Source organism: Cladophialophora carrionii (genome assembly GCF_000365165.1).
Source record: "Cladophialophora carrionii CBS 160.54 unplaced genomic scaffold supercont1.5, whole genome shotgun sequence".
In the NCBI taxonomy this organism is placed as follows: Eukaryota; Fungi; Ascomycota; class Eurotiomycetes; order Chaetothyriales; family Herpotrichiellaceae; genus Cladophialophora; species Cladophialophora carrionii.
In genome coordinates, this window is record NW_008481830.1 from 1,384,029 (window position 1) to 1,410,768 (window position 26,740).

The window sequence follows — 26,740 nt, forward strand, 5'->3', positions numbered from 1 at the left end:
GGAGCAGCTTCACTTATCGTAGCGATCAGTGGCACATGACACTACATGAGGACTTCATGTACGGAGTACAAAGTATAACATATACACCGACCGGCATGGTTGGTAAGTCATTGTACTCCGACATTCACTCAATACTGCACTACATAAGTACATAGTCCCTACATTGCACACTACTGTATGATACACACTTCATCCCTGCTGCCACAGCTTCGTCTTCTTCCCCTGGAATCCCAACTTGTCCAGCTCGGCGACCTCTTCGCGAGTCAATCTCCACCCCAGAGCCTGCATGTTCTCGACAGCCTGACTCTCCTTCCTCATCCCAACCACCGGCACCGCCCCCTTGAGGATGTTCCAGTTCAGCGCAACGGCAGCGACACTGACGTTATATTTCTGTGCCAACCGCCGCTGCACCTGCAATGCCGGCTCCACATGCTCCATATCGTAGGAACTGAACCGATACTCCTTCGGCGGCGGGTTATCCCTCGTGTACTTCCCAGTCAGCCGGCCCTGCGCGACGGACGAATATGACTGGAACACGATCCCGTGCTGCTTGCACGCCTCCAACATGCCTTCCATCTCCGGCATGCGGCGCAAAATCGAGTACTCGCACTGGTTCGTCGCAAGGGGCACGCCATACCCGGCCAATGCTTCCTTCATCTTCAACATGTCGTCCACGGAGTAATTCGCCACGCCGACCGTGCGGGTCAACCCCTCTTCCACGCATTTCGCGAGGCCCTTGGCCACCTGGGCGATCGAACTGACGTGCACGTGCCCATGCACAAGGTAGCAGTCGATGTAGTCGAGGTGCATCCTCTCGAGCGTCTTGCGGAGCTGCTTGACGGGTGCGTCGACCGGGTGGATGACGTTGGTAGCCCCGTCCGTGACATTGGGGAGCCATTTCGTCTGCACGATGATCTTGGAGCGAGGGACGCTCCCGCTGTGCTTGTTGATCAGGTCGCCGAGGATCTCTTCGCTCTTGCCGCTGCCGTAGACTTGGGCCGTGTCGACGAAAGTCATGCCCCTGTCCAGACATTCTTGCCACGCCTTGCGCAGGGCCGGGAGCTCATCGTCTGACCAGTGGAAGGTGCTGGTGTCGCCCCAGGACCAGGCACCCCAGATGATCAGTGGGATGGGGACATCGTGACCATCCTTCCCGCGGAGGGTGTACCGCGTAGAGGGCTCGGGAGTGAAGGTCTCGGGGAGGAGGTGTTTCAACCCGTCGTACTCAGGGGGCACAGGATCAGGTTTCGACGAGTGCATGCCGGAGACGGCGGACATGCCGGCCGACAGGCCTGTCTGGAGGATTTTTTGTGCCATTGTCCTGAGATGAAAGGTGAGTCCAAAGTTGCTGGGGATGATTACAGCGTCTGCGGAAGGTCAAGCTGGATCTGGGATGTAAGTCCGTCCTGTAGAGCAAAGTGTCTACACTTCAAGTTTTCTCTCAGAATCTGGCGGATTAAAAATCCAGAGTCCTTTAGAGCGTCAAGTTTACTCTACATACATCAACTGGGTGCAGCAACTTCAGAAGAGTGTAGACGTCAAGGCGATGGTAAGATCCAACCACATCGCAGCGCATGTTTCATCCGGAGCGCCCTGCTTAAGTACTCCGTACCTACCGAGGTCATCATGATGTCCACTGTGTTGGTTCAGACGGAAAATCTATACTGCTAGTGTCGATCGCCATCCGGTGATCTTCAATCGACACGGTTACGAAAGCTTGACAGAACCACAGTCCCGGAATGAGATTTCCGTCCTGGTGTTTTGAATGATGTCATCGAATCTTTAAAGTACAGAAGCGTACATAGTGCACGACTAAATCACGCGGCAGCAGCGACACAGGACTTCGTAGGGGTCTCTCCGGACAAGGTAACGAATACAGTAGATCTAGGACCTTTAGACCGAACTGACACTGTATGCTTGTAAATCGATCATACTACTGTATGTACCTAATGTAAACTACACGTACCTCAGTATACTACGTAGCCTGACGTCAGTACACATCACTGACAGCCCTCCACCGACGCTAGCCAGGTTAACCAGAATTCGTACTGTACTCAGTAGTACAAAAGTGATCTGAACAGGGTTCTGGCCTGCTACCGCACCGGTACTGACTTGAGCTCAGCCCGGACCTGGCTCGAGCCCAGCTCACTCTGGCCCAGGCCAGCTCACTTGAAAACCCTCAAATTGAATAGTAAGGACCAAGCTCAGTGCTGGTTTAGTCTCAGCCTAGTCTCAGCTCGGACTCAGCCCGATCTCAGCTCAACTCCTAGCCTAGTCTAGCTCGATCCTAGCTTAGTCTAGCTCGATCTCAGCCCACTCTAAACCGATCCCAGCTCAGTCTGAGCCCAATCTCAGCTCGAGCTCAGCTCACTCCCAGCCCACTCTTAGACCGAGCTAGCCTTCCTTAGGGAGAGTTATATAGTATTAATGATAAGGATAGTATACGGTATATACTATACAGCTCTCCTTGCGGGACTACTGTAGCTCGATCTCAGATTGAGCTGGAGATGGGGTGAGCTCGAACTACAACTGGGCTGAGCTCGAAATGAGACTGATCTAGAGTGGGCTGAGACTGAACTGGACCGGGCTGGAACTGAGCTAAACTACATATTCCATCTAATCCCTCTAAGTACATACTAGATACATTTTACTATATTATGTAAAGTAATACATGTACTAGATCCCTCGCACAGGCCAGTGACTGGCGGAGTTGGAGTAAAGTGACGACGCCGACGGCCTGTTCCTCTTCCATGGTCATGTCGCCTGATGGATAACGCATAGGTCGTGTTCAGGCGGCAGTACTCGAGAATGTATATATGTAGGTTGAATGGGCGTGGGCCTCCTTGTAAACGTCGGGCGCGAGGTTGGTCTAAATGTACTACGTGTAGAAGAAGTCGAAACGTCACATCTGCTCGGTGCGCTGCCGTGTACTTCAAGTCCAGGCGTCAGCGTGAGGAGGTTGTTGTAGCCGTTGTCGGTCCCGTCAGAAGCAGCGTCTTCTGGGTCTTAGAGCTTCAAGTTGCCTTGGTTCTTGAGCTTGTCGGCGATTTCCAACAACCGGGCGCTATAGTACTGTACTCGATGAACAGGCGGAACGGACTCGATCTTCTAAGTCTCGCGGCCGTTTGTTGGGCCGCACCGTCTTCCCCCAACTCTCGGGCCAGAAAGCGGTATACCGTCAAGGCCGGACTGGCGGCGTAATCGGTCGTCTCAAGCCGGTCATAGACTACATAGTACATACTTAGTATGTTCGAGCCAATAGGCATTGTCCTTGAGGAGACTGACTCCGACATGGCCGCGAAATGGTCCATAAAGTACTTACTTACCTGTGTCTATGTACCTCTTTGGATGTACTGTATTCAGATGGGAAAACGCGGGGGTTCCCGGAATCATTCCATTTCGAGGCTGTATAGGTCCTGGGTTATTGCCGCCGAAGGCACTGTAGGTAGATGGTAAAGTATGTATGCTCGCCACGACCCTGGTGAAAACGAGTATTTGTGTGACGAGCTGGGGCTGTATGTACTTAGCTGGCTAGACAGACTATGTATAGTAGTACATAGTTACTATATATGTATTGTAGGCCAGTATATACTGAGTACATATGTATGTTTTACCAAGAGATGGCAGCCCTCAGCCGGAGGTGAGTTGGAGTGCATGGGTCGATTGAAGTCGTGGCTCCCTGGCACGGTTGAGGGATGTGGTACATAGTCTGGAAGGGGCGGTCGATCTAGAATCGGTGAGGGTGCTGCACATGCTGGCTGAGAGTTCAAAGTTGCTGAAAACTTGAAGTCGATTCAAAAGGAAAGGCTTGAGCCTTTCACACACGACGAGGTTGTAGCTTATGTATTGGTACAGTATGTACGCGTCGAACAACTGGAATGGCAACACCAAAACGCAAAAGGTGGACTTTAAAGTGGAATTCAAAACTATCGAAAGGAAGTTAAACACTAAAGTTGTTCGCGAGGCCGGTTTGAACAATGAGAACTGGAATATCTCGTTGACATCGATTCCGATCATGGACGCCACGGAACTTGGAAACCGGATGGTCACCGTAGTGCAGCAGGATATGCTCAAAGTCTGAGACTGTGGCTCTTGCAAGCGGGATCGGAGTGATCGTGTCGCTTTAGAAGTATCTAAGTATCTATGTCTATCTGCCCGACCTCTCGGGGATGCGACCCGTAGATGCAATGACTACTGTATGCAAGAACACAAAAACTGAGTGGTTGGCTAAGCTTGAACTGGGTTGGGGCGGTAGTACCTACACATGAACGGTTTAGATCTTACACAGTATGCATCGCTGTACCAGGAAAGGGACGCAAGATCCTACATATAGTAAGTCAGTGGCTTCGAGTTCTCCAGAACACACCTACTTTACGCACGCGCAAGGGACGCCCGGGAAAGGATCGCTCTTGTTGCGAGGGTAGAAACAAAAAGTATGTATGCTTCTCGAATTGCACTTGCCATGTCTGCACTCGTTGTTGAGCACGCATGCCACAGATGTACCAGCGCTACTCTACTACTTGTCAGACGTTGAACTGAGGTACGGAGTACACTCCGAAAATCCTCGAGTGCCCAGGTCCTGATCTACCCCCGGGAAATATATGTGTTTTTTGTAGTCAGGGCCTCTGGAAAGAAGGACTGCCGTTGCAGCCTAAGATCCCCAACGTCCAATACTACTAGTAAGGTATGAATGATCAGAAGTCTATCTCCCAGAAAGCCCGAATCTGCTCAATCTTGCTTTTCCATGTGCCCTTCGTAAAAGTAAACTCATAAGCTCGTAGCATATGCTGAACAATAACCCGCATCTCGGAAGCTGGGGTCGGCGGTGATCGTAGTTTGATGGTATTTTGTGGTTTGCGGCAAATTTTAGTCTGCATGCAGATTTGATGTCATGATTTCATTATGACCTGGGGTTGCTCATGTATCGTTCGGTATCGCTCGTTTATTTGGCGCTTCACGTTCGCCTCGGCTTGCTTGAAGAATCTGGGGATTCAATGTCTGGTCTGTGGAAACAAATTCTGATGCCGTGGTGCCCCCGAGGGATGGCTGATCCTTTCCCTACTCAATCAATGCGGCGATTTAGGATCGGCACTAGCAGAAGCTGGAGGAGGCGGTGGTGCAGATTGGGGTGCAGGAGGTCGCGGCATGGGAGGCGCCGGAGGTGCGGAAGCGTCCGTGGAATTCTGGCCTTGGATCTGTACTGCAGGTGGTTGTGGGGACGCGGGTGGTCGGTGCTGTGATGGTAGCGGTGGTTGCGGTTCTTGCTGTTGTGAAGGTGAAGGTGATGGTTGTTGCTGTTGCGAGGGTGGTTGCTGTGGAAGGGGTTGATGAGGGTATTGCGAGGTCGAAGGAGGACTCCCCTGTGGACCATTCGGTAGAGCGGGAGCTGCCCGTGAGTACTCTTCGATGCCCTGTAGCATACCATTGGGAGGCCGAGCATGGTCAAAGTTCATACGACCACACATAACTACATCTGCTTCTCCCATGGGTTGCCATCTCACATTTCGTAGCCTCGTCGCGATAGGTCGTCCCCCTTGATCGAAGGCCGGCTCCGGGGACACCATGACACCCGCTTTCCCGAAAAAGGTCGGTGCAATAGTGAGAATGACTGAATCGATCAGATGGGAGCGATGCATCCTCAGTAGCTCAGAGAGAACAATTCCACCTCCTTCCACCATGATGCTCTTGATGCCCTCACGGAACAAGACATTGAAAATACCCTCCCAACTCAGTCCACCTTGTGCAGGGATATAGTCATTGATCATGAGATATTCTCCACCATGGGCTTTCAGTGTGCTCACAGCCATAGGATGCAGCATTGCACCTGGCGCGACCACGACCCAAGGCGCCTTGCCACGACCCTCCGACGCTGTTTTCAGCACCTTCATCTCCGGATTAATTCGTAACCGTGCATGAGGATCGATAATGATCGGTCGAGGCTGAAATTCCCAAGCGAGTCCACCATAGCCGGTAGAATTTGCGAGTCGGCAATTGAGGGCAGGATCATCTGCTATGGCTGTGGCGACACCAATCAGAATGGCGTCATGTCGACTTCGTAGATAATGTGTCATAGCCTTCGTCTCGGGACCAGAGATGGCAGTGGGAACGCCTGGAACTTGGCTGATCCGGCTGTCCAAACTACTCGCCCAGGTAAGGGTGACATGGGGTCGGGTTCGCACATTTGCCAGCTTCGGATCAGGCACATAGGACTCCAGAAAGCCCCTGGCATGATGTGGATACTGTAGAGTGTCCCAACGAACGGCCGGTTCACTCCGAGCATCTGGTTTGACTGGTTCCAATCGACCAAAGACGCCAGCCTGCGCTGGAGGCTGGAACTGAGGGGGTGGTGGAGGGGGTGGTGCAGGCGGCTCTCGACGCGCACGTTGCAACGTGAAGCCCTTGTGTGCTTTGAGGCCTGTTCGATGATTTCCCTGTCGCCAGGCATATTGCACGTTCCGAACGTCAGACATCTTCATAAACTTCCCCCCCGCGGCGTGCATTTTCTCCGGCTCCTCCCACATCTTCCAGTAAATCGACGCTGGCATATACGCTTTAGCCGCCTCACGGCGAGCGGTGTCCATGATACCGGTGTTTCTTTTTGTCCCGTCAATGTAGTCCAGGTCATGGGAATGTTTGACCACCCCATCGGTAGCACGAGAAACGGTACAAGTGTCGCCCGGATGGAAGACGACCTTCATCGTCATGGCACATGTCTTCTCCTCGCGAGTCCGTTTCTTCCTCTGTTGTTTGCCCTCCGGTGTTGGGCGAGGTGTGTATGACTTTGTACTGGCACGACGCAGTCTGCAGGCATAATAGTCCACCGTGATGGTATGGTCTTCCGGCTGCGATTCTGTTGTCCTCATCTTGCGCCAGACGTTGTCCACGAATGGGAAGTACGTATGCCACTCTGCTGTGGACAGTTGGACCGGGTCTTCCAGATTGAAGAGTCGCTGGCGAATATCGGCAAGATTGGGGGGATTGCTGAAGACGCTGTAGTCGGGAGGTTCGTCCTCAACCACAGTATATTGTCTGCCATGGGGGCGTTTGCCATCGGGTTCACCTTCATCCTCGTCTTGATCGTGCATGCTGGTGTCATTAAGACCGTCCTCATCGCCATCGCTCTCGAGCTGATCGTCATCTTGGTGGTCGAGCTCGTCAGCACCGTCGGGTGTCTCCGGGTCGGTGCTCATTGTGATTAGCGTGGAGAGATTGTGATGATCGTAGTGATCGACACCGGTAGGGCTGTGGGAATGTGGACTCGAAGGAGCAGACGCGTTCTCATTCGTAAAGCAGACAGACTTCGCTTGGCCGGCGCGAGGGTATCAACATGACAATATTCGTAGAGTAGAAAGAGATGCAGGGGACATGGAAGTCATGCGCGTGTCTGTGAGGGCGCCGTCATTCACGCACACCTCACTTTCGCTGTGGATTCACACGTAAAAGTGAGCCAGAGGTGAAAGTTGCGCGATTTGGGGGTCGAGTATGACCGGTTGAGGTTCGGATCAGCGGTTAAGCTCCACTCGCGCCGCCAAGCGCTTCTCATGCAAGGGACCGGCTAAACTAAATCGTCTCTAAAATGGAATGTGACAGGTCTCAAAGGCGAGGGAAGGGCACTGCAGGAACACTCGACGACGTACGAGTAGGCAAGGGAACACATTCGGAATCGTCGTTGACATGCGCCATATTTGCACGTCTTGTGCGAGGTCTCCTTTAAGAAGAAGCGAGTACCTGTGCTGGAAGGGTTTCCCTAGCTTCGTACTCACGGACCTGAGGACCTAGGTCGTGGCAGAGACGACAATGCTTTCCTCCATCCCTGCATCTCCCTCGTAGCTTACTATAGCGGCCTGGCGCAGATGTTGCAAAACACTTTTGGGTATCATGATTCGACAAGTCCAACACGAACGTCTCTGATTCACCGTCTGCCTCCATACCTAGGTCTGCTTCTCGACCGGCTTCTTGTTGCGCTCCTGCTCCTGCTTCGGCTGTAGCTGCTACGAGAACTGTAGCTGGGGCTGCGTCTCCGCCGTCGCGGTGGGCTCCGGGCTGGAGGACCACGTCGTCGGGGCGGGGTTCTGGATGGTGATCTCGAGTACGACGGTGACCTCCTACGCCGCCTCGGTGGGGAAGGCGATCGCGAATGTGTGTCGCGTGGGACATACGTGTCATCTTCTGCGCCTCGTCTGCCTCCACCGTATCCTCCTCGACGGGGCGGAGGGCTTCGGTATCTGGAAGGAGGAGGCCCTCTCGCCGGCGGTGGTGCATAGCGGGACGGTGGTGGGCCACCATATCTTGAGTTCCTAGCTGGCGGCGGTGACCTGGAGAATGCTCTTCGTGGAAGGACAATGCTGACGGCGATGGACACGCCATCCAGTTGAGCCTCATGCATATGCGCAATGGCGGATTCGGAGCCAGAAGGATGATCATAGAGAATGTAAGCGGTGCCGCGATTTGTCATGACTGTTCAACATTAGAGATGGGCCAACAATCCAATCACGAGCTAAAACATACATTGTTTGTTGAGCGGAAGGTCAACTGACTCGATACGACCATAAGAGCCGAAGATCTCGCGTAGATGGGCTTCAGTCACGTTCTTAGTGAGCTTTTCCACTACAATCTTCGAACTCTGTAATCGTCGACCGTCTCTGCTGGGACTTCTAGTGTAGCTTCGATCTCGATAGGATCTTCGGTCTCCACGACTTGGACTTCGGCTGCGCGAAATGCTGCGACTGTAACTTCTGCCGCGGCCGTGACCGTTGAGTCCATCACGATGAGGCGATCGAGTACGCGACCTTGAGCACGACCGAGCGGGGGATCGTGTTCTTGTCCTGGATCTGGATCTGGATCTCGGTGAGGGTGACCGTCGCGGTGAGCGCGAGGGATTGAAGGGTGGTGAAGGTGCTCTCTGTACAGAAGCTGGGGTGTGAGATCGCGTAGGCGAACGGCCCCGAGAAGGGGTTCTTGAAGGCATAATGAGGGTATGATTGCCGAGAGTTTGTGGAACGTCTAGGGCATGGTCGACTGAAGGATTGTCTTGCACTGGTCGGGGGTTGCAGGGTTAACGTCTCTCAGTTCCTGCGGCGCGCATCAGACGCTAAAAATGAAATTGTGGGAGTGGCATGAATACTCGGCAGTACAGCCCGGTCTTGGCGTGGGGAGCTCCACATTCACGCCTCTCCATTCAATCTCGGAACTCTATTACGAGGTAGACAACTCAGCACAGTCGACAGCTCCCTCGTACCTCGTACCTCGTCCTAGGTGTAGATGACGCTTCCACGGTGAGTCCCCGGCTGCTGCAGCTTCCTCCTCGGGCAAATGATGTCGCCCAGGTCTCCTCCGTGCCCAAAGTCGTCGAACGGGTCGAAGATCATGAAGCTTTCCCCGCAAAGCTTCTGTCACCTTCCTGAAATGCAACGCTTTCCCACCAATTGGAACTTTCGCTTTGCTGGGGAGTCCGGCTATAGACAAGCTCCGCGGAATGCTGGAAGGACTGCAGTTACGGTGGACGGATCCATTCGACATGGCTTGCATAAAAGGTCAAGCACAACGTCGATTCCAGAGCGAGCCAGTTCTCAATCACTACATATGCCAAAATGCTCGTGCCACGCGTCGTCGTCGCCGGCTCCCTCCTCGTCAAGCTGGCTTCGTGTGCCGTCCCATTGTCTATTACACCTGTCCAAAATGCCAGCAAGCCTCTTCTTGAGTCCTTCGTTTCGTACTCGCTCGAGTTTTCCTCATTCCCAGACTTCGCGGGGAACTCGAGTCAGCCAAACATCTTCTCATATAACCTCCTAACCAACCTACGTGACCTTCAAGGGTCGTATCCCATCATCCGCGTTGGTGGTAACACAGAGTACGTTGGTCCGCGATCTTGAGACTGGCGTTCTGAATAGGAACATAGAGACTATGCAACTTTCAATGCATCTCAGACAGACGCCCTCGTCGGCAGCTACGATTTCAGCCGATCCAGAGATTACCCGACAACGATATCAATAGGTCCAGAGTACTTTGACTCTTATTCCACATGGCCTGGAGTGACTTACGTTCATGGCTTCAACATGGGCAAGAATGGTTCAGCAGGCTACGACACGCTGGTTGGCACCGTGCCCTTGGTATGCAAAGCCTTCGGCACCAGCAAAGTCGCCTATTGGGAACTGGGCAACGAGCCCGATCTGTTCAAGACCAGTTCCCAGGGTCCCGTCCGGCCCAGCTGGTGGAACGAGACCGACTATGTCCAAGAGTGGCTCAACAAGACTCGCCTCATCAGACAACTGGTGCAGCAGAACTGCCCAGATGTCATTGCCTCGGGTAAGTTCAAGTTCTACTCGCCCAACTTTGCGGGTACAGGCAACAGCCTGAATCTCATCACCACCTGGAACGCCGGATTGAATGCAGATAACGACATTGCATTCATCGACAGCCACAAGTACGCCCCCGTCCTACTCCGTCTTCGTCTTGTGCGTTTGATCATATCTTGCTAACGACCGTCAGCTACATTGGAGGAGCGACCCAGCCGGGCGTCACGCTCCAAGGCACCTTGATGAATCACACCTCGACCGTGCTCTCAATCAACAAGCACCTCAACGAATCGAGGCTCCTGGCCTACACGGGCCTCCCCTATATTCTAGGCGAGACCAACAGTCTCTACAACGAAGGAGCACCAGGTCTGTCAAACTCCTTTGGCGCCGCGCTTTGGGGCGTCGACTTCAACCTCTACTGCGCAGCCACGGGGATTGCCCGCGTCCACATGCACCAGGGCACGAACTACAGGTACCAGTCATGGCAACCGATCGACACGGTCAACGCAACAATGGGCACCAAAGCACCCTACTACGGGAACATCATGGTCGCGGCTTTTTTGGGCAACTTGACGGCCGGCAACGTTAGCATAGCCGACGTGGAGCTCGGAAGCACCTACCAGAACGCCTACGCCGCGTACGTGGACGGCCGGCTGGAGAGAATCGCCATCATCCAGCTGAATGCCTACAACTCCACCTTCAACGGCAGTGGGACCGGCACCGCCACCGACATCAAGCCCCGACCAACCGAGACTTTTAGCTTCCAATTCCCCGCCGGCCAGACATCGGGGTTGAAGGGCTTGGATGTGCAGCGCCTCCTCGCGAACGGGAGCGATGCCATTACAGGCATCACCTTTGACGGAGTGTCGTATAACCTTGAGCTGGACGGGGGCAAGCCGGTGACCCTGAACAATGTCACCAGAGGCGAGGTCTTGCAGGCCGCCCAGGATGGGACCATCTCTGTCACGCTGCCGTGGTCGAGTGCCGCCATATTAAACCTGCAGTGGTGAAAGCGTCCGCGATAGAGCCAGGAGGACGCGAGACGGGCGGAAATGAATTCTGGTATATACTGTCTAGTCATGAGTGACGAGTGCACGAAGAATACGCTCCGCCTGCCGGGCACCCGAAATAGACTACCCCCAAGCCATTGCCTACAGTATCTGGGGGCCGTCAATACAGTTCCCCGTTTTTACAGCACCCATACCCAAATTCAGCCCGGCCAGAATATGCATGGCGGTGTCTGCGCGCATTTCGGCCCGCAGGGGTACTTCGATGGAACAAGTCAGGAACCTAGACCACGGAATTCTCTTCCTACTCGATGTTTGTATCAGTGTTGTCGCCGGGTCGTCTTCTCTATGCAGCCGAGTAAACCCTCAATGGGAGTACTGAACGTGTGGGTAGGTCGTCCTCGTGCTCTGAGAAGATAATACCATACATATGCCAACCCCTGTAGTCACACGCATGGACGCCGGGAGTACCTCGTAGACCACCTCTATTCGCAAGTCACAATTGGTACTTGACGTCGTCGCCCGCCCACACCTTGCCGTCTCTGTTCGCCTTGATTCTCAACCTCCTCACATGTTTGATATCCTCCTCGTTGTCATGCGTCAGGTACCACGTCCAGACATTGGCCAACCAACTCGCACCGATGGCGCCGGCGCAGACGCCAAACGAGACTTTGTAGCCGTTGTGGGCGTATCGCTCTTGGAACAGCTGCGGACCAATGACGCCCCCAACCTGGCCGATGCAAGACTGGAACGCCAGGGTAAAGGCCGTGCCTGTGGAGCCTATCAGACTGGCGGACCGCCCTGGAGGGGGACACAAATAAATTGGTCAGCTCATGGTCGAACATTCGGCAGGTTTAACAAATGAAGCAATGAAGCACTCACATGCCCAGAACGGTATGAAATACACCGAGTAGAACATCGTGCCGAAGATGACGGCAATGTACGTGGTATAGCGGCCCACGTTGAAGCAGAGGACGAGGAAGAAGGCCAAGGCGCCAGCACAGATGATCATGATGAACTTGGGCCGCGTCAGATATGCTTTGCTGAGGAACCATCCTGCGAAGATGATGGACAGCACGGTCGCCGCTGCGGGGGGAATGTTGAGCAACTGGTTTCGGGGAAGGCCTGCAAAACCTAGGCTTGTTGTCACGGTGGGGAGCTGCCACTGGAGCCCGTAGCCGCCTAGGTTCATCAGGATCTGGGACAGACAGAAGGCGTACGTGCGCGGGTTCTTCAGCGAGGCCAGGACTTCGGTCTTGTCGAAGGCTGCATCGTGCGTGCGGGGCGCGTTGTCCGTGAGCCGAAGTTCGAGGTATTCTTGCTCTCGGGGTGTGAGCCATTTGGCTGAACGTGGCGACTTTGGATAGTCTGGAAGAACGAGGAAGACGATGCCGGCGAAGAGGATGGTGAACAGGCCCTCGAGGAGGTAGACCCTAGAGATGTGGTTAGTTACTTGGCCCCCGGCGCTGGAGAGGACGAGTACAATCCCCCACAGCCATGTCTGTATGTGGGAAGCTTACCATCGCCAGGCGCTCAGGCCGCCGACGCCGTTCATGTACGAGATTCCGTAGGCGATCAGTGAGCCTACGATGCCTGAACAGTTCTGGAAGCCAAACATCCACATGATTGGCTTGCCCATCTCGTCGCTGCGATACCAACTACAGAGCTGCGCGGCAAGGCCGGGGAACAGTCCAGCCTCCATCATGCCTAGAAAGAAGCGAGCAGCGTAAAGGCCCTGTCTGTTCTGAACCGCGGCGTGGCATGCTAGGACCTATACCATGGCTTGGTCAGCACGATTGTGGCAACAAGGCAGTGGAATAACCAACCAAACCCCAAGATGCAATGATTCGAGACTGCCAGTTGCGGGGAGTCATCTTCTTCAGCAGCAGATTACTTGGAACTTCGAAGATGATATACGAGATCTGCCGACTGTGAGCGAGAGTATTGTGGCGTGAGATTTCTGAGGCTTCCCTGACTTACAAAGTAGATGGATTGCACCCAATTGTACTGGTTCGACGTCATGTTCAACTCCTTGAGAACATTGCGCGATTCGCCGACTTGAAGGACCTTGACAGTCGCAGCGTTGGTGTAGTCGACATTCTTGAGCATGTACATGAGACCTATGAGGAGGAGGAACCGCTTGTCCACTTTCCGCATGATCCTGCGATCTTCCTCTGCGGTGAAGGAGCTCAGGAAAGCCTCCCTTTCGTCCTCCGAAATGGACAATGTGGGAGAATCCGCCACACTTGTATGTGGCTCGACCCTGAAGTCCGCTTCTTTGGACTCGGGATATCGGTCTGTAGCTGCCATTGCTTTCAAAAAGAAGAAACAAGATGTAGCGCAGCACGCAAGTCAGTGCGACTTAGGAGGGCGTTCTTGAGAAGACAGTTTTGCAGCGCTGCGACAAACCCAGATAATATTGATCGACGGGGTCAGTCCGAGGAGAGCCAAGTCGCTGAAGGGTCCAGAGAACGAGACCATGGAACAAGGCTTCTCGGCCACCCGAGGCTGGACTCGGCTGTGCCATATGTTCTCACCGTTATCTTCATACCCGGCACGCAATAGCGGGTCCCACGTGCGGAAGGTACAAATGTTTCATGGCGTAAAGAGATGGCATGATGGCAAGCCCCGACTCGTCTAGATAATGCTGCCCTGGCGCAATGCCGGCGATCTCATGCTGATGCGTTCGCTAGTACAAAGAAACGACAGCGAGTGGAGCTCAGAGCACAATGGTGAAATGACAAAAGGGGTTGTAATTACCTGGACAGGGGACTGTATTGCAGAACGGAACAGCAGCCAATCAATCATCCGCATGCAGACGGGCTGCTGAGCGGAAAAGCTTGACAAGCACGCAATGAGCGGAGCTTAAGACGTTGCGAAACCCCCTCTTATCCTCTTGCTGTCATGTATAGCAGTTGATTGCACACGGCGAGTTGTCCATATCCTATCGGAGAGAAGCCGATGCAATAGCCAGACGTCTGGCCTTGGACGACGAGCACGCAATCGACCGAAGACTGTTCTCTTCGTTCTGCGGTGCTCGAGGCTCGGAACATCGACACGGAAGGATCAGGACGCAATGTCCTTGACATTTGCGAGTTCGGAGGCAACAACACTCCTCATCATGATGCTGCAAAGGTACTACCGCGGCCAAGCTCAGGGGTGAAGGGACAGCACGTGGCAAGTACCATGTGGCGGAGCCGTTGAAAGGGTTTTAAGCACTGTGGACTGGTCGCCAGCAACCACCTAGGTTGCTCAATGCTGTGCGCGTACAGGAGGGCGCTAGTTGTGGTGATGCAGAAGCCTTATATTCGTGGTGCTATGGCGAAGATATCGGTACATTGATAGACTGTAGAGCTGCGTATGTGCGCTGGTTGATAGTGACCTGAAGTTCGCAGTGTTTGTGTGCCAAGCCCAATGACGTAGCGTGCGTGCTTGCGTTCACCAACAACGCTCATTGTGGTTGTTGTTGTGGTTGGAGCTCTTCGGCCACAAGGCAACCTCCAAGCCAACACGCAAGTCGCTATCCGACACCGAGCTGCCACTTCAAACAAGTGTCTACAGGCCTGCTTCAAGCATGGTTGCCTCCATGAACGCTCGGTCTTAAACAGCCTCAGCACCAGTTTCATCGTCATACGCAGCAGTGCTCGAGTTCAGGCTTTCTCCGCTCCGCTCTCCGTCCGTAGCGGCAGCGACGAGGTGCCATCCTCTTCCTTCTTTTCAGCGCTCGATTCATCCTCCTTGTACACATCGTAACGGTATTTGGCTCCTTCGTGATCATCTCTTAGCCCACTCTGTCCTTTCCCATACACCTTTTCGCGGGCAGTCAGTGGCTCGGCGTCCTCTGACCTGGGCGGTGGGTACACACCACGCCGCCTCAGCTCGGGAATCAACAGGTCAACCACATCCTCGAATGTGCCTGGTGTCGTTACATAGGCGAGGTTGAATCCGTCGAGGTCTGCTTCCCTGATCCATCTTTCCAGCTCATCTGCGACTTTCTCGGGAGTGCCGACTCCAACCGGTCCTAACCCGCCAATAGCAGCCTTCTCAGCAACTACCCTCGGTGTCCATCTCGGGACATCAGGACTTGTCGTCGTAAAGGCATCGAGCATGCTCCTCACTTTGTGAGCCTCGGTCGAATCTTCAGCCGTGATATCCTGGTCCAGTGGGATCTTAGAAATGTCTATCCCCGTCCATCCAGAGAAGAGTACCAGCCCGCCAATGGTGGAAGCATATTTCTTGGCCTCTTCCAGCTTTTCCTGGGCCTCTTCATCTGTTCGTCCAAGGATCGGTGTGAAGGTGCCAAAGAATTTGATTGACTGAGGATCCCGGCCTTTCTCTTTGGCGAGTTGCCGGATTTTGGCAATCTTGGGCTGGAGCACCTGCGGGCTGTGCGCAGATACAAAGATGGCCTCTGCGTGCGTGGCGGCGAAGGCAGACCCGGCAGGTGAGGTGCCAGCCTGAAACAGAAACGGCGTCCGCTGGGGGGAGGGGTCCACGATATGTCGAGAATCCAGGTTGAAATACTTACCGTGATGATGGATTGTCCGGATCTTGTCGGGGTCGACATATGTATCTGCTTCCGGGTTGGGGTCCAGCGCGTCATTGGCCCAGGAGCCTTCCCACAGCCTGAGGCGACGGTGGGTTAGCAGACGTTGCGTCCCTCGTCTTCGCTTGGACTCACTTGTACAGGACTCTCAAGTACTCATCGGCTTGCAAGTACCGCTCGTCGTGGTCGATGGGGTTGTCGAGCCCGATGGCCTTGAAGGCCGCCTTTTTCCATGAGGTGACGATGTTCCAGCCAATGCGGCCGTTCGTCAAATGGTCCAGAGTCGAGAACCGCTTGGCAAGCAAAAAAGGAGCTTCAAACGAAGTTGAAGCAGTGATACCGAAAGCTAGATTTTTCGTCACCGCTGCCATGGCTGAGATGGGCTGGATGGCGGCTCTCAGTACTCGCTTTGAACGTCTTCGTGGAGCAAGAACTCACGATTGTCGGATCCGTCATCGGCCATTGTGCAGCACGTCGGATACAGTTGTCGAGACTGTCCTCATAGGTGTCATACCCGCCGTATGTATCGGCCAGAAAGAGGGCGTTGATGTCGCCACGTTCAAGAATCTTTGCCAACTCGATCCAATAATCGAGTTTCCTCTTCGTGGCAGACTTGTCTTTGGGATTCTGGGATGCACTCAGCTTTCATCTGAGACACAAGCACTCGGACTCCAAGATCTTGCCCGGCCTGCCCGGCTTGCTGTGGGAAAACAAATACCTTCCATTGACCCGGCGAAAGGTGTCCTACAGTTGACATGTCGAACGCATTGAGCAGGATCTGCTTTTTGACGCCTTCATGAGAGCCATTACTTTCCTGTATGGAACCCATTTCGAGGCAGCTTCGATATCGACGCTCTCGGGAATTGGATGTTTTGCGCAATGCCCGGGAGTGTTTTCGCTTCTACAGCAACTAATGTTTCGACAGCATCCAGGCACTAAACATCGGATTCAGGTCTCATCTATGCCCCCACGTCCTGCAGACCAAAAGGCCCCCGAATCACCCCCTTTGAAAAGACCATGCTCCTAGGTTCGATATCGGACGATCTTCTCCGCAACGACCCTTTGAAGGTGTTTGTTGTATGGCGTGATTTTAGGTCCGATGCCATAATACGTGTGGATCCAGGTCGCTATCGAGACACTGCATATCACGGATCCTGCAGTGCGGAATATTACCAATTTTAAAATTGCGGAATCAGACAGCATCATTACCGGCGGAGCTCTGGTAATCGTGTATTCCATGAGTACGTGTCACATCTCCCGTCTTTACAACCGGAATACCACCTGCAAGACTGACCGTTCGAGCGAATGGTCCGTCCTTGTCTCGCTGCTACGTACGCACCTGAAAGGACTTCCTTCTCTCACTCGTGGTACCTTCTGATCTTGACGCAGTCTTTCCGAGTCAGTATTGTTCGCTTTGCGCGCCCCACCCCTGATTAGGGTGCGATATGAATGAGTCTGGTATCTCCACCAGAACGGCTTCCATGTGCTCTTCAAGATCCACCCTTCGCAGGGACGAGACATACTATGGATGGTCCAAGTGTCGTTGAACTCCGACTCCTGCGTGTTCGGCAATGGTGTCAAGTTGTGGATTCCATTCGTGATCGCCGCACTAGTTTAATCGTCGACACGCATACCCTTGGGATACACACGCAAACAGATACCACAGAGTTGAGTGAAGGTCAGACCAAGTGGCCTGCGACGCGAGCAGCTGTGGGTGCATTTGCAATCCATCTGCTCTGGTATTCTTATGTCCGTGATGCCAGGAAATAAGGTCGAAGAAAACGACGGAGAAGCTCTCTTTGCCATGGCTAAGGGGTCGGCGTCCATTGATGGCCCGGAGCCTTCTCAGCCAAGCACGGGAGCCGATGGCAATAGCAACGGAGTGTCTGATTCATCTCACACGGCACAGAGGCTCAAGCAGCTTGCATCTGCCTTGACACCGACGACGGCAGAGGCAGCGGGTAAGGCACAGGAACATGCACAGACACATACAACGGCACAGGCGACGACACGGCCGGCAAACGTGCTCCATGAGCGGTATCCCGTCTCGGGCTTGACGCTGCCCAACCACCATATCGACGACGTGAGAAGTTTGAAAGTCGTGGTTATCGGGGCTGGGCTGTCAGGAATCCTAGCAGGGGTCTTACTCCCCGTGAAGGTGCCGAAACTCGAATTGACAATCCTCGAGAAGAACGACGACGTGGTAAGTAACGCGGAAAGGGCATAGATGGATAGGCGCTTGGGGACCTGGGCTGACCGCCAGCACAACAGGGCGGCACCTGGCTAGAAAATATCTACCCCGGAGTCCGATGCGACATACCGTCGCACGTCTACCAGTCGACCTTCACGCCCTACACGCAATGGTCGCAGCAATTCGCTGAAGGCCACGAAATCCGCGACTACTGGCAGGCGCAGGCCCGCAAATACGACGTCTACAAATACGTCAAGTTCGGCCGCCGCGTCGAGGACACGCACTGGTCGGACGCAACCGGCCAGTGGACGATCACGGGCGTGGATCGCACGACAGGCGCCCCATTCACCGAGACGGCAGACTTTGTCCTCTCGGCGATCGGCCGGTTCAACGACTGGCGACTGCCTTCTTACCCCGGGCTGTCCGACTACAAGGGCCACCTCCGACACACGTCGAACTGGGACCCCTCGTTCGACCCGACGGGGAAGCGCATCGCCATCATCGGCAACGGCGCCAGCGGGATCCAAGTGCTGCCCAACGTGCAGCCCCTGGCAGCGCACATCGACCACTACGCGCGCAGCAAAACGTGGATCGCCGGGTCGTGGGCGGGCGACGAACGCACCTTCGCGCCGCAGTGGATCTCGGAGGACCAGCGGCGCCAGTTCCGCGACGACCCAGAGGCGTACCTCCGCTTTCGCAAGGAGCTGGAGGACAAGTACTGGCGCCGGTTTGGGTCGACGTTCCGCGGATCCAAGGACAACGAGGACATGCGCGCGCGGTTCATCCAGATCATGCGCGAAAGACTGGCGCGCAAGCCCGAGCTGCTGCATCGGCTGATCCCGGACTTTAGTCCCAACTGCCGCCGCCTGACGCCGGGCCCGGGGTACCTCGAAGCCCTGGCGCAGGACAACGTGACGCTGATCCAGGACCCGATCCGGCGCTTCACGGCGACGGGGATCGAGACTGTAACGGGCGACCACCGCGCCGTGGACGCCATCTTGTGCGCCACGGGCGGGGCCGTCGATTTCGTCCTCCCCTTCCGTGTGTGTGCTCGGGGCGTGGACCTCGTGGACGCGTGGAGGCCGATTTCGCGCGAAAGGGGCGAGACAGGGCCCGTGGACGCAACACACTACGGCTGGCCGTATACGTACCTCGGGCTCGCCGTGCCGAACGTGCCCAACTTCCTCTTCATCCACGGGCCGCACGGTGCAGGTCCCTCGGGCACGGTGCCCCATAGCGTGGAGATCCAGCTGACGTACTACGCCAAGCTCCTCCGCAAAGTGTCGTCGCAGGGCATCAAGGCCATGTGGCCTTCGCGACGGGCGGCCGACGATTTCGTCGCCTACGCCGACGCATTCTTCCCGACGACCGTGCTGACGGACAATTGCAGTTCGTGGGCGAATGGCGGGAAGCCCGGCGGGCGCATCCACGGCATCTGGCCCGGCAGCGCGGGTCACGTCACGCTGGTCCGCAAGGAGCCGCGCTGGGAGGACTGGGAGTACGAGTATCTGCACAGCAGCGGGAACCGGCTCATCGGCTGGTTTGGGAACGGGTGGACGAGGAAGGAAAAGGACGAGACCGAGGATATGACGGCATACCTCAAACTAGAAGGGACGGTTGACCTGAGGGAACTGCATGAGCAGTGGTGGGAATGAGAAAAGTACGTACTTGGTAAACCGAGTATTACTATCGTATAGTAGAAAGCACTACCCTGTCTATGATGTCTATTTCGAAGGACGCTTTTTACGTTGTGCCTGACTCCGCAGCCATGTCTATAGGTCGATGTTCGTACGCTGAGCCGTTTGCATCCCTTTACTCAACTTTGACCACGAGTCTCCCGCCGCTGATCTCGCCTCTTCTCATGGAATCCAAGGCCCCGTTGATGGCTCCAAATCCTTCCCGGACGCCCAGGATCGGGGGAGGCACCAGGAGTCCTTGGCCCAGTAGTCGCTCGAGCCACAGCATCAGCGCCTCGCCTACCTCCGGAATCTCATGGAACACTTTGATCGGCATGGTATGGAACGTGATATCAGGGGAGGATTTTGTTTTGGGAAGCCCGGTCAGGCCCACGAGGTGGGCACGTGGAAGCGTGGCGTCCGTACTCGGAATCGAAGCTGGAAGTCCGGCGTCTGTGCCCAGGGTTGAGGGTGGAGGTGCGCCATTCGAACTCGATATCGAGTCTGCAAGTGACGACGACCCTTGCGCTAGACATTGCATCAAGTGCGTCGCAGTCTCCCTCCCCACCGTGTCGACCGCGAATCTAAGACGATTGTTCGTGACTGACCTTACAATCTCGATGGCTCGTCCAGGATTGTGATTGTCGACAATGACATCGGGCCTGATGTGCGGGTTGGACGTCAAATTCAACGCGTGCTTGCTGTGGTCGAGGACACTGATGGTCCGTAATCCCAGCAGTCTGGCGATCTGATTCAGCATCAAGGCGCTGGTCGAAGAACCCCCCCAGATCGCCACCCAGTCGCCGGGCTTGGCCCGTTCACGCAGGTTGATCCCCTCCAGACATTCCGGCCTGACGTCCTGGGGTAGGCGCTGGGGGTCCAACCGTCGGACTATCGAGAGCAGGTCCGGACCATCTGCCAGCTTGGTGAAATCGAGGCCTGCACAGATCCCGAGACAGAGAGCTGCCGCCACAAAGGCCACGCCCAGCGCGGACCCTGATTCCGGGGACACGTTGGGTGGTAAGCGGCAGACATTGAAGTCGGTGGCGACGACGCACTGCTGGTACGCGGCCTTGCGCAGGTCTCTGTAGTCGGTGGAGATGACGATGACCCAGTCGCCGGGCCGGAAGCGCGATTTGTGTCTCGGACCGACGGCCACCTGGCCCACGAGCTCGCGGCCAGAGACGTAAGGTAGTTCGGGGATGCCGAAGTTGAAGTCCCTGAGAGAGTCAGTACTCTGGGTGGCCCATGAAAGGGATCAAGGAGAGTATCCTTACGGTGCTTTCCAATCTATCGGGTTGAGACCGATGACCTTGTTCCGGACAAGCAATTCTCGGTTATTCAGAAGCGACGGGGTAGGGTGGTCGGGTATCTCTTCGTATGGCTGTCTGGGCGCGTAGAGGATCAGTGCACGCTGATGCGTGGATACAGTCGAAGAGGACGACGAGGATGCCGACGACGGCTTTTCAACCTCTCGGAGTGTGACCTGAAAGGCAGCATCTTTGCCCGGACTGGCTGTCTTCAAGGATTGCAAGAATCGAGTGAACCCCATGGCTGGCTGGCCTTTGCTTGAAGTGGCTTGCTCCCTTCAGTGCCCGCCAGGCTCGAGATGTGTGTCAACCGGCAGACAGGGCATCAGGATGGCTCATTATTTCTGAGCCGAGACGCAGCACATCACGGCGTGGAACAGCAACTAACCGGGTCGACAAAATCCACCGGCCACTAGGTCAAGTCGTTCCGCGGGTACTGTATGGGTGTGGGCTGAATAGGATTTGTAACGGTCCTTGTAAAGACGGGGACCCTCCCGACGCATATCTCGAGTGGGCCTCTCTCCCTGCCCGTACTAACACGCATCAGTCAGTGGAGGAGGAAGTGGACTCTCGCCTCACATTGCTTTGCACATGGCGCCGGTGTATGTCGTGCTCGCCCACCACGGTCACAACATGGTCCACGCCTGCCGCTGTACCCGGACAAGTCCGCAGGTCTGGTCGAAGCACGTTGCCGAATACTCGACTGTATTGTCGCTGGCAAGCACGATTGACAATGGCGCGACATCTTATCCGATTGCGTGCTCCTAAGCGCGATGGCGCGATCCGGTGTCGTGGTACATGCTCCATACGTCTGCGGCTATGCCCTGTCAGCATGGAAGGACGGCAGGGTGGCACGTCGGAGGGAACTCCTTGACTTGGCAAGAAGCCAACCTTATGTTGAGTTCCTCTGCACGGCAAGACATTGAGGAGAGATGAAGGAAAGCAGTTCGGAGACGGAAATACGACGACGTTCCAGATGTCGACGACGGACGCGGCAAATGCCAAGATCAACGGCGCAACGCCAAACGGGGAGGCAGGGGAGGCAAGCAAGGGGAGCGTGCCGGGCAGGAAGAATCTCATCCTCAATGCGTTTGCCATGAACACGCCTGGCCATCTCTCGCCTGGCCTTTGGCGTCATCCACGGAACAAGACCTACAACTACAAGAAGCTGTCGTTCTGGACGGATCTCGCGCGCCTTCTTGACGACGCTGGATTTCATGCCTTGTTCCTGGCCGATGTTCTCGGCGCATACGACGGTAGGTGGTCTGAAGATGGTTGCAAGTTTGGGTCAAGGTCTTTTCGTCCAAGACTTCACTGTGACTTTCGATGAGCAAGTGGTGCCCATCCCTTACAATCTGCTCCCAGTCAGCTCAAAAGATCAAAGACGAACGCCATCTAACACGACACCAGTCTACAAAGGTCCGGCCAACACCGGCCCCGCGCTGGGATCTGGTGCTCAGTTCCCCGTCAACGATCCGCTGTACCTGGTCCCAGCCATGGCCGCCGTGACGAAGAATCTGGCCTTCGGAATCACTGCCAGCACGACCTACGAGCCGCCATACTCTCTGGCACGCAGATTCTCGACGGTTGATCATTTGAGCGACGGACGCGTGGCCTGGAACATCGTGACCTCCTATGTACGTGTGTTGTCCTTGCTATCTGCCAGACTCCAATGGATAGGAGATCGTCAGCCATCTTCCGCAAGTCTGTCCGCTGTGAGACGCTAACGTCCTCGACAGCTCGACAGCGCGGCCCGCAACTTCGGCCTCGACCAGCAAGTCGAGCACGACGCCCGATACGCCATAGCAGATGAGTACATGGAAGTGCTGTACAAGCTGTGGGAAGGCAGTTGGCGCGAAGACGCCGTGGTTGCCGACTTCGACACGGGCGTGTACGCGGTCGGGGAGCGCGTCCGAGACATCGACCATCAGGGCACTCATTTCCGCGTCCCAGGCCCTCACATCTGCGAGCCCTCTCCGCAACGCACGCCTTTCCTCTTCCAAGCGGGGACTTCGAAGAGCGGGCGCGCATTCGGAGCGAAGCACGCCGAGGTGATCTTCGCAGGGGCACAGCTGCCAGAGAAGCTCAAACCCTCGGTGGCAGCGATTCGGCAGCTCGCACGCGAGGCTGGCCGAAACCCCTACCACGTCAAGGTCATCGCATCGATGTGCGTGATTGTCGCAGAGACGGACGAGGCCGCGCGACAGAAACACGAGGAGTTCCTGTCGTACGGAAACCGGGAAGGCGCTCTCGCGCTCTTTGGAGGCTGGACGGGCGTCGACCTCTCGACCTACTCGGACGAGGAAGACTTTCGGTTCGTCAAGGTGCCCATGATCCAGTCGATCGTCAACGGCTGGGCCGACACCGTGCCCGGGAGCGAGAACCTCAAGTGGAATAAAAATCGGATTGCCGAGTACTTGATCCTAGGGGGGATGAATGCCAAGATTGTAGGCTCGCCGACTACCGTCGCTGACGAGCTCGAGCGATGGGTCGAGATCGCAGACGTGGACGGCTTCAATCTGTCTCATGTGGTCAACCCTGGATCCTTCGAAGATATCATTGAATTCCTTCTTCCCGAGCTACGCAAGCGGGGGATCTTTCGGGATCGGGTCGAGAAGCAGGGTGCCACTGCGCGGGAGCAGTTCTTTGGCACACCCTCGCTGTTGCAGGACCACCCGGGGAGTAAGTTCAAGTGGAACAAAGACGAAGCGATACCTAGGTATCAGCAGGCACAGTAGGCACGGAAGCGAGAAAGGTGGTCGCCAAGTGGTGGTGGTGGTTGTGCTTGGCCTCTCTTTGTGCGGAGTAGGGTACCATTACTGCCTGAATCACTGCCATGCCTAAATTCGGCATGTCTACCCCCCGAACTCTCCGCACCCAAACGATCGAGTTGATACGTGGCCGCGTGGGTTTATATTCCTTCTAGCGAGACATGAGTAGCCTGCCCTTCCCGCCCACTGCGCTCTCGTCAATCAACGAAGCCATCTCCAATGCTCCTTTGTCTCCGTGCAAAGCCATGTAGGCAGGCCGAAGCGAGGGCCGAGATGAATGACAGGTCGTCGACTGAGCGTCCAAGGCCAGGCAGGGTGGCTGGACATACAGACAGTGGGATGGCCCTCCCTGTACGATGTAGCACATGGCAGACGCATGACCCAAAAGTCATCCGAAGTGGGCCTCTGACCAGGGTCCTGCCTTGATCGCCAACAGCTGTCGCCGCGACCCCAGGCGTATACACGACACGTGGTACGCGTGTAGAGGCACCATTACTTATTGACTGTGTTTAGTGGCCCGAAGGAGCAACACTCCCGTCATTATGTTGTTGCCTCGGGTGGTAATGATAGCTACCCTCTCCAGAAGCAGCCGGCGCCCCGGCGGAGTTATTGAGCAAAAGGAGGCGGAGAGATGCAGCTAAGAGGTATTTATGGTAGGCGGGAGGCCAGGGGGCTAACTAATTGCGAGGCTGCGACCCCTATGCCCCCACTAACCATCCTCATTCGGCCTTCACAGTCTACATTTAATGCACTCCGGAATGCATCAGTCGCGGCGTAACTGCCAGTACTAGGTAAGCTTGAAGCATACCAAACTCCCAAGTAACCAGGGCTGAAGGGAAAGACGCGCTGTTCGATTATGGAGGTGTCCCGCATGTCGCCTCGTTCACGTGCTGTCATTTCTGCTGTACTAAGCCACGTATGTCTCATTGACGAAGCGGGAAATCTAGGTTGGTATGGTGCACGGGGCTCAGGTGTGAAAGTGGCGTTGAGAGAGCGTATCATTTGAATCAAGCTCGGGCTCGCCAGCGTTGAACGCGCTCGCTGACGACTCCTGTCGGAGTGCGGACGTGCAGCGTGATGGTCAATTCAGATAACCGGTGTAGACAATATATAACTTGTCGCCCAAGGATAACAAGCTATTGCTGTTATAAATAGCCATTGTCAGGACCCAGCTGAAAGTGGCAGCAAGAGTCGCGCCAACCCCGAGCTCCGATATCCTTGATCACCCCGTCAAGCCATAGCCCTAACGCCTTGAGATCCCATAGGTGGCGACGAAATAGTGCTCCTTGTGCATCTACCCGTTACACAACAGCTTCAAGAATCTCCTGCACCTGTTCAGCCCTGACCAGAGGAACGGGGTTCGTTGGGGACCAGATATCTGCGAGTGATCGCTTGGCTAGACTGGGAAATACGTCCCGCTTGATCCCGAGCTCCGTCACCGTCCTTGGGAGGCCTAGTGCACGGATCACGACGTCCAAGAGATCACCCAGGTCTGAGGTATCTTCCTGAAGTCCCTTGCTCTTCAACAGCTTGGCCACTTCGGGATCAGACCACAATATGCCTCTCACTCTTTGCTGCCGCTTGATGATCTGCGGATTGCCATTCGCGTGCTTCATGTTGTACTTCATCACAGCCGGGCACAGGATACAGCTCGTGACGCCATGAGCCACGCCCAGGGGACCCAGTTGATGGCCGATGGCATGGCTCCCACCCATCGGTATCCCGGCGCGAATGTTGTCCATCGCAAGCATGACGGCCATCTGGCAATTATGGCGCGCTTCGAGGTCTTGAGGGTCTTGCTTGCATTTGAGCAGGGAAGGCACCAGAAGCTTCAATCCTTCCTCTGCATTTCGGTCGGACTTGTCTGTGCCGTGCAGCGAGCATAGAGCCTCCACGCAATGGTCGAGGCTCCTGACACCGGTACTGAGCCAGTGGTACGGCGGGGTGGTCGTGCAAAGCTCCGGGTCTAAGATCACGAGATTGACGCCCATCCCAGAATGGAGAAAGGGCACCTTGTGCTTGGTCACTTCGTCAGTGCCACCACTGAGGCTGAAGTACTGCACGTAGTCAGCGTCTGAAGTAACACACAAGGTGTGATGCAGGAGTACCTCGCCGCCCGAAAGACTCGTGGGGATCGCTATCAAAGGTACTGTTGGCTCGTGGACCTCCGAGGGCACGTCTTTGCTTTCTGCGGAATACCTGACGAGCTCTTCTCGCGTTTTGATATCATTGGCAAGACACTGGGGTAGAGATCAGCAACGCTACCTGCATAGGCGGGATGCTGGAACTGACAAAGGCAACCATCTTCGCTCCGTCGGTGATACTTCCGGCGCCCAGCGTCACGAGACAGTCGGTATTCGCCTCTTTTGCGTCAGCAGTGATCTGCAGGATCTCTGAGTATGGCGTGTGCGGTGTCATGCCTTCCGTACAGCCCACAACCTTGTCCTGGCCTATGGCTTCGATCAGCGTCCTGACCCTGTCACTCTGCCGTGAAAGCGTCCCCGACGCAATGATGTAGACTCGCGAGGCATTGTACGTGTGTTGCACGTGTTTCGCGCATGCCTCCTGGTACGTTAAGCCATAAGACACGTCAGGGGAGGACAGTTTGAGCTTGGCAGTTGGTATGCCAGCGACGTTCGTCCCTGGAGGATCCGTAAAAGCCGGTCTATAGACCTCGGTCTGCGGCATTGCTGATAGTATTTCGAAAAGACTGGCTAGTGGACACCGTTCCGGGTGTAAGTCGTGCCTGGCGATCGACACCTGTCTCGGTTGACGTCCAGCCGATCCAGCTCGCGCTCGCTGTTTCGAAGAGAGGAGCCGTACGGGAGCTTTCTGGAATACCTCTCCTTGTTAAGGCGACTCCCAAGTGAGGGGATCTTCCCCAGCTTGACTTTTACCCCAGACATGAGCTGGTCGGCCCAGCCTCGCGAACCCCACATCTTCA

At 55.4% G+C, this 26,740-nt stretch overlaps 10 protein-coding genes across 10 annotated transcripts; 3 read left to right on the top strand and 7 right to left on the bottom strand.

Moving 5' to 3' along the window:
* Positions 1-189: 189 nt before the first annotated feature.
* G647_06327 (uncharacterized protein) lies at positions 190-1,317 on the bottom strand (the record flags this gene model as incomplete). The annotated part of the gene is made up of 1 exon (XM_008730649.1): positions 190-1,317. The coding sequence occupies one exon, from the start codon at positions 1,315-1,317 to the stop codon at positions 190-192; it is 1,128 nt and encodes a 375-aa protein (XP_008728871.1).
* A 3,749-nt stretch (positions 1,318-5,066) lies between these two features.
* On the bottom strand, positions 5,067-7,190 carry G647_06328 (uncharacterized protein; the record flags this gene model as incomplete). The annotated part of the gene is made up of 1 exon (XM_008730650.1): positions 5,067-7,190. The coding sequence occupies one exon, from the start codon at positions 7,188-7,190 to the stop codon at positions 5,067-5,069; it is 2,124 nt and encodes a 707-aa protein (XP_008728872.1).
* A 1,160-nt stretch (positions 7,191-8,350) lies between these two features.
* G647_06329 (uncharacterized protein) lies at positions 8,351-8,626 on the bottom strand (the record flags this gene model as incomplete). The annotated part of the gene is made up of 2 exons (XM_008730651.1): positions 8,351-8,457; positions 8,509-8,626. Coding segments are annotated over 2 exons (225 nt in total), but the record flags the coding sequence as incomplete, so codon positions are not given.
* Positions 8,627-9,590: 964 nt separating this feature from the next.
* Positions 9,591-11,305, top strand: G647_06330 (uncharacterized protein; the record flags this gene model as incomplete). The annotated part of the gene is made up of 3 exons (XM_008730652.1): positions 9,591-9,850; positions 9,899-10,423; positions 10,489-11,305. 3 exons carry the CDS (start codon positions 9,591-9,593, stop codon positions 11,303-11,305), a joined length of 1,602 nt encoding a protein of 533 aa, XP_008728874.1.
* A 493-nt stretch (positions 11,306-11,798) lies between these two features.
* G647_06331 (uncharacterized protein) lies at positions 11,799-13,612 on the bottom strand (the record flags this gene model as incomplete). Its single annotated transcript, XM_008730653.1, has 5 exons — positions 11,799-12,103; positions 12,185-12,735; positions 12,823-13,073; positions 13,129-13,224; positions 13,283-13,612. The coding sequence occupies 5 exons, from the start codon at positions 13,610-13,612 to the stop codon at positions 11,799-11,801; spliced, it is 1,533 nt and encodes a 510-aa protein (XP_008728875.1).
* A 1,340-nt stretch (positions 13,613-14,952) lies between these two features.
* G647_06332 (uncharacterized protein) lies at positions 14,953-16,677 on the bottom strand (the record flags this gene model as incomplete). The annotated part of the gene is made up of 4 exons (XM_008730654.1): positions 14,953-15,928; positions 15,984-16,231; positions 16,287-16,475; positions 16,567-16,677. 4 exons carry the CDS (start codon positions 16,675-16,677, stop codon positions 14,953-14,955), a joined length of 1,524 nt encoding a protein of 507 aa, XP_008728876.1.
* A 927-nt stretch (positions 16,678-17,604) lies between these two features.
* G647_06333 (uncharacterized protein) lies at positions 17,605-19,694 on the top strand (the record flags this gene model as incomplete). Its single annotated transcript, XM_008730655.1, has 2 exons — positions 17,605-18,051; positions 18,120-19,694. The coding sequence occupies 2 exons, from the start codon at positions 17,605-17,607 to the stop codon at positions 19,692-19,694; spliced, it is 2,022 nt and encodes a 673-aa protein (XP_008728877.1).
* A 157-nt stretch (positions 19,695-19,851) lies between these two features.
* Positions 19,852-21,267, bottom strand: G647_06334 (uncharacterized protein; the record flags this gene model as incomplete). The annotated part of the gene is made up of 2 exons (XM_008730656.1): positions 19,852-20,935; positions 20,993-21,267. The coding sequence occupies 2 exons, from the start codon at positions 21,265-21,267 to the stop codon at positions 19,852-19,854; spliced, it is 1,359 nt and encodes a 452-aa protein (XP_008728878.1).
* A 734-nt stretch (positions 21,268-22,001) lies between these two features.
* On the top strand, positions 22,002-23,763 carry G647_06335 (uncharacterized protein; the record flags this gene model as incomplete). Its single annotated transcript, XM_008730657.1, has 3 exons — positions 22,002-22,281; positions 22,436-22,662; positions 22,765-23,763. 3 exons carry the CDS (start codon positions 22,002-22,004, stop codon positions 23,761-23,763), a joined length of 1,506 nt encoding a protein of 501 aa, XP_008728879.1.
* A 1,334-nt stretch (positions 23,764-25,097) lies between these two features.
* G647_06336 (uncharacterized protein) lies at positions 25,098-26,484 on the bottom strand (the record flags this gene model as incomplete). The annotated part of the gene is made up of 3 exons (XM_008730658.1): positions 25,098-25,853; positions 25,905-26,036; positions 26,089-26,484. 3 exons carry the CDS (start codon positions 26,482-26,484, stop codon positions 25,098-25,100), a joined length of 1,284 nt encoding a protein of 427 aa, XP_008728880.1.
* Positions 26,485-26,740: the final 256 nt, after the last annotated feature.